The sequence below is a fragment of the Ipomoea nil genome, unplaced genomic scaffold (genome assembly GCF_001879475.1).
Source record: "Ipomoea nil cultivar Tokyo-kokei standard unplaced genomic scaffold, Asagao_1.1 scaffold0317, whole genome shotgun sequence".
NCBI lineage: Eukaryota > Viridiplantae > Streptophyta > Magnoliopsida > Solanales > Convolvulaceae > Ipomoea > Ipomoea nil.
In genome coordinates this window covers 7,332,887-7,339,094 of record NW_017616745.1, presented here as the reverse complement: position 1 = coordinate 7,339,094, position 6,208 = coordinate 7,332,887, and the positions used below count along the sequence as shown (strand labels likewise).

The following is a 6,208-nucleotide window of genomic DNA, read 5'->3' as shown; positions in this document are numbered from 1 at the left end:
TGAAGCCCACCGAGATCGTTTTTCTGCTGAAACGGTCGCGGATACCCTTTTTTTTTTTTAGTGCTATTGACCGTGGGTTTAGTATCTGTTCATATGCTTACCCTTTTTTTTTTAGTGCTATTGACCGTGGTGTTCATATACTTTCTCAGCCTACTGAAGCCCACCGAGATCGTTTTTCTGCTGAAACGGTCGCGGATACCCTTTTTTTTTTTAGTGCTATTGACCGTGGGTTTAGTATCTGTTCATATGCTTACCCTTTTTTTTTAGTGCTATTGACCGTGGGTTTAGTATCTGTTCATATGCTTTCTCAGCCTACTGAAGCCCACCGAGTCAATACCGCCTCCACTGAGGCTCAAACCCATGACCTTCCATTTGGGAGAGCACTTCATGCCGCTTGACCACAAGGACATTGGCAATCGCGAATACCCCTTTCAAAAACAAAAAACAAAAAGAAAAAAGAAAAATCACTTCCACTGTGCACGTAGCAATCACAAATCATTTATATCATTAATCACCCACAAAAATCAAACCAAACACGCACAGCTGTAATTTACAAATCTAGAACAACCAAAAAAACAATCAAACAAAATTTATTAAAAGTTTTGTCTTAGAAGCTCATATTCACCTCAAATTTAAGGCAAGAACAGTAGAGAACATGGAAGGAAAAGCAAACCAAACCTAATAACCTAAAACAAAGAACAAAGAAAGGAAAAAAAAAAATGCAAGAGCATCGGCCAGTGCACCTTCCTTTGCGATATGGCTTGCTTTCTAGTTAGGATTGTCTTGCACTCAAGATTTACAATTTTAATAATTGGTATCAGAACCAGTAAACTTAATTTGTTAGTTCATCTTTCTGGGTGTTTCATGTTTTTTGAATTCAAGATTGGCATCATATGCATGTTGTGGCTTTAGTATTTTTCTTTATTGTTTTACTTGTGTGGTCTGTCTTACATGTATTTAAGAATTTCAAAATGGATAAAATCTTGAGACCATTTGAGTTAAAAGGGGCTAACTATGCCTATTGGAAAGTTCGCACTAAAATACATATCAAGGCCCAATGACAAAGAGTATGGAAGTCTCAATTAACTGGATGGGAGCATCCCACCAAGGCAGGAGACGCTGAAGGTGATTCTCTTGTGCCAAAATCAGAGAGTGAATGGTCCGAAGCTTAAATTGCATTAGCTAACTATAACAGCAAAGCATTAGATACAATTGTATCTGTAATGCATGAAGATCAGTTCACACTTATTGCTGGTTGTGACTCTGCAAAAGATGCATGTGATACACTTGAGACCACGTATGAAGGAACTGAATCTGTGAAACAATCCAAACTACTATACAGTTGATCTGAATCTGAACAACTCAGATTGAAAGATCAGAGGAAGAAACCATTGTAGAGTTTCACGCATGAGCTGAGTCCAGGAGCTTGCAAATCGAGCTACTATATATCCCTGGTGAACCATTTCCTAAACCAAAACTGGTGAAAGACAAATATTAGGTCCCTACCGCAACGTTTCAGGATGAAAGTAACTGCAATACATGAACATACTGGTTGGGAGAACAAAACTGTAGCACAACTGATGGGAAGTTTAGAAACCAACGAAATGGAGGTACTCCATCCCAGATCAACTAATCAAATCCACTAATCTTAATAACTATTTACCAAACACCCCCTAAATGAAAATATGAATAACTACACACTTAGTGAAAGGTTCCCGTACAGTGAATGCTTCCCGTGCGGATGTGCGGTGGATTAATGTGCGTGAGATTTGTACTCAATGTGCGTGAGTGTTGTGCTTAATGTGCCTGAGATTTGTACTTAATGTGCGTGAATGTGAAAAATGCAGCAGAAAATATTGATGTCAGCTTCTTACCCATCCCCAGTAGCCATTTGCCCCCTCCCTGATGATGATGATGCGGAGGCGAGCTATGGTGGTTAAAAATTATGGGAATAATACAACAGAAATCCACACTTAGCTGCTGTGCAAATTTTACTGTGCGTGTGTCATTTATATAAACATTCAACTGCACTGAAGGTAGCTGATAATCCAGAATCCATGGCCAAATTGAAGGAAGAAGTAACAAGAAGCTTGGGCATTAATGTTCTGCTTCCTTTTGAGCTCGTAATTCTGAAATACGCACGCACATTAAGCACAAATCTCACGCACATTAAACACAATACTCAGGCACATTAAGTACAAAACTCACGCATATTAACATGACGCACATTAAGTACAAATCTTAGGCACATTGAGTACAAATCTCACGCACATTAAGTATAAACCTCACGCACATTAATCCACCGCACACATCCGCACGGGAAGCAACAAATGCACCTGATCCTTTCCCTACACACTTAATTATCAATATATACTAATTAATTGGGTCAATATTGTAATTATATTATAATATTTAGTAATTTAAAATATTATTAACACTACGTGATTGTATTCAAGTTTTGAAAAGAAAAAAACTTATACACAACCACTGCTAGCTGCATGGACACTTATCCAATTCAATTTAATATATCCATCAGCTGCGCATGGATATATATTCAATTCAATTCTGTAGTGGACTCCAAGAACTGACGTGCTCCGTCCAGATACATATATAGAAGAGCAGAAATTAATGAATCTAATTTATTATATTGTTGCCCGCAGATCGATCTGATCTAATCTCAAGCTAAGTGTTAGAATATAAAATGTTGGCTCGTGATGCACGAGGGAAGTGATGAATGGCATGGCTGGTGTATATAAAGAGAGGGAACTGAAGTGTATCATCATCATCACAAGTAAATTAAAAGAAGCTAATAAGCAAGCAAAGAGAGAATTGAATTGAAGATGAGTGGCACAGGCATAGCTGAAAGATGGAAGGTTCTGAGTGGGAGTGAAAACTGGAAAGGGCTTCTGGACCCTTTGGATTCGGATCTCCGCCGCTACCTCATTCACTACACAACCATGAGTGTACCCACAGGAGAAGGTCTCATAACTGACCCAGCTTCCAAAAATATTGGATTGTGCAGATACGCCAGGAGAAACCTCCTCGCCAACACAGGAGTTGTCAAGGGAACCCCCTTCCAGTGAGTATATACTGCAGTTTCATTTCGATATAACAGTTTCATTCTGATCTAAACCCCTTCAATCTTCATAGCTAGCTCAATTAATTAAATTATATTGTTACGTTCTGATCTATTTTCTTAATTTGTTTCAGATATGAAGTGACCAAATACTTGTATGCAACAGCAGGAACCTCAACCGGAGTTACAGGGTATGATGTGAGGCCAGCAAGAGCGGATGCATTGGTAAAGGAAACAAACTGGAATGGGTATGTGGCTGTGGCCACGGATGCTGGGAAAGTTGCTTTGGGACGAAGAGACATTCTGGTTGTTTGGAGGGGAACAATGCGACCCTTAGAGTGGGACTCTAATTTCACATTCTTTTTTACTAAGGCGCCATTAATCTTTGGCGAAAATTCTGAGCCTCTGGTGCATATGGGTTGGTACGATATGTATACCACCACCAATCTAGATGTCCAACAGACTGCCAGAGATCAGGTATATATATATATATATAATTCTTTCTGCTCTTTGGACTTCAAGTTATATATATATATATATATATATATATATATATATATATATATATATATATATATGTTTTTATTTGTTGCCTGCCTGCATATATAGCTTCGTGACGAAGTTGCAAGACTTGTTGAGTTATACAAGAACGAGGAAGTTAGCATAACCGTGACAGGACACAGCTTGGGTTCAGCCATGGCAACACTGAGTGCAACAGACCTGGCTGTCAACTCATTCAACTCAAAAATTCCTGTCACTGCTTTCATGTCTGCAGGTCCCAAAGTAGGGGACGTGAATTTTAAGAATGCTTTTGAAAACCAACAAAATCTCAGAGGCTTGCGAATCACCGATGTCAAAGATATTGTTCCAGAACTTCCGCCACCTGCAATCCCAATTGGAGGCCCCCTACTGCCATTTATACCTTACCAAGTTGTGGGAGAGGTTTTGCTGATTGAATCTAAGAAATCAGAGTTTTTGAAGCCTGATCTCTCGGGTCTTGGCTATCACGATTATAATCTTTATATGCATGGAATTGATGGATTCCAAGGGTCGTCTCAAGGAGGAGGGTTCCAGCCTCACGGGGAGTTTGATATTGCCAAAATTAATAAGTATCAAGATGCTTTGAAAGACGAATATAATATACCCGTGGCCTGGTGGATTGTAAAAGATAAAGGAATGGTTCAACAGGATGACGGGAGTTATATTCTCGATGATCACGAACCGGATGACAGATTTTAAACCGCACCATTTCATTTCATTTCTTTGCTTGCATTGCTTTAATTTGAATAAGACAGCCACCCAGCTATAGCTAGCAGTGTGGCTGAATGCATATGTAACATTTGTTACGTTGTTCACTTGTTTGTAGTTTGCTTGTTTGTTACGTTTTTGAATAAACTCGATCTCCATCAAATTTCTACTTATTTATGAATTGAATTTGCTTTAATTTGAATAAGACAGCCAGCTCTAGCTAGCAGTGTGGTTAATTGAATGCATATGCATATGTAATCTAAGATTTGCTTGTTTAATTTGTTTATGAACAAACCTTCTCCCAAATAGTTGAATCCTCTTCTATAGATCAGAGAAGTAATCTTTCTGTGTTGTTTATTAACAAAATAATGAACACTATTTATACAAGACTATAATAACTAAATACCAATTAAAGATAAGCAAAATTAATAGTGGGAAACACACTAATAACTCTTATTCAAATGGAGATCAGACAGTACAGAAGAATAGAATGACCAAAACATAACAATAGACTATCTTGATCAATATTATGAGACATCCACAATACGTCCCCGCAAGATGGAGGATCCATAAGAGACTCCAATAATCTTGGAGCGAAAACAAAGAAACATATCTCGCCCAAGAGACTTAGTAAGAACATCAGCAATCTGGTCCCGAGTATAAATATGCATGCTTAACACACAAATTGAGAACCATTGAATCAAGCACTCGTTCTCGAACAAAAACGTAATCCAAAACTAAGTATTTCATTAGAGAGTGAAAAACGGGATTTCTCGACACATACGTTGCACCAAGATTATCATAGTACAATATTGGGGCTTTAGTAACTGAACCACCAAGCTCACAAAGAAGATTTTGAACCCAAACAAGTTCACCCAGCTGCTGTATTTGCTAACCCTTGGTATTCAGCTTGCGTGGAAGAACGATAAATTAAACAGTTTTCTGACGAGTGGACTTCCAGGACACAACATATATTAGACCCCAAGTAGATTTCCTGATCTGTTATGGGTTGCTTCAGATTTCCTTGATCTCTGTTAGAGTTTGTGAACTTTTTCTTCTTTCTTTGTTCACAAAACGAGTACAAATTGATATGACGGTGGGCTCTGACAGCGCAGCTGAGACTTCACCGACGTCAACGGAGGAGGTGCCGCCGCCAAAGAAATACGGAGTTACAATGCCATTGTCTCCGGCTGGACCCTCCGAGACAGATCTTCAGATCGAGAAACACAGCCTGATATAACGAAATTTAACAAAGTTTTTTATTTTTTTTATGTTTTAATATGAGGAAGAAAATTAAATTTGATGGTATTTGTTTTCATTATCTAGTTGGGGCTTGAATTGGAATTAATTTTGTGTTGAATTTTGTTTTGAAGTTCTTGAGGGATTCAGGGTTGTACGAGAGTGATGAAGAAACTGCTAAGAGAGAGCAGGTGCTGGCGAGGTAATGTGTTTAGGTTCAATGGTTGGTGGCAGTAATTATATTTTTATCATCTTCTATGTATTTCTGCTATGAAAGTGGGTGTTAATTGTTTATAAAAAATTAGGTATATAAGAGATATTCACGACACTTCTTTAGAAGAAGTGTCGCGGATACCTTTAAATTCAAAAAAAAAATAGAAGTATTCTATGCTTTCTGCGACAATCGTTATATCCTACACCATGGCGCACATAGCACTATGCGCCGTGCGCCTCCTAAAACGACGTCGTTTTGAGGTAGTGTTGGGAGGCGCGGTAGGAAGTTGCTGAGATTATGTGTATTTGTTCACAACGTTATGTGTATTGGTTGATACAGTTATGTGTATTTTTTATACAATTATGTACATTCTTTTTATACAATTATGTACATCCGAATCAGAAAATTTGTGTGTATTATGTTAAGAGTTG

The 6,208-nt window shown here is 38.2% G+C and overlaps 1 protein-coding gene across 1 annotated transcript; it reads left to right on the top strand.

The window, feature by feature from the left end:
• Window positions 1-2,803: 2,803 nt before the first annotated feature.
• LOC109165213 (phospholipase A1-IIalpha-like) lies at window positions 2,804-4,487 on the top strand. Its single transcript, XM_019313888.1, has 3 exons — window positions 2,804-3,079; window positions 3,211-3,553; window positions 3,686-4,487. Exons 1-3 carry the CDS (start codon window positions 2,841-2,843, stop codon window positions 4,313-4,315), a joined length of 1,212 nt encoding a protein of 403 aa, XP_019169433.1. The 5' UTR covers window positions 2,804-2,840; the 3' UTR covers window positions 4,316-4,487.
• Window positions 4,488-6,208: the final 1,721 nt, after the last annotated feature.

Coding starts and splice junctions, on each gene's coding strand:
- LOC109165213 (XM_019313888.1), top strand. CDS start 2,841: ATGAGTGGCACAGGCATAGCTGAAAGATGGAAGGTTCTGAGTGGGAGT. Junction 3,080..3,210: donor GTCAAGGGAACCCCCTTCCA/GTGAGTATATAC, acceptor AATTTGTTTCAG/ATATGAAGTGACCAAATACT. Junction 3,554..3,685: donor AACAGACTGCCAGAGATCAG/GTATATATATAT, acceptor CTGCATATATAG/CTTCGTGACGAAGTTGCAAG.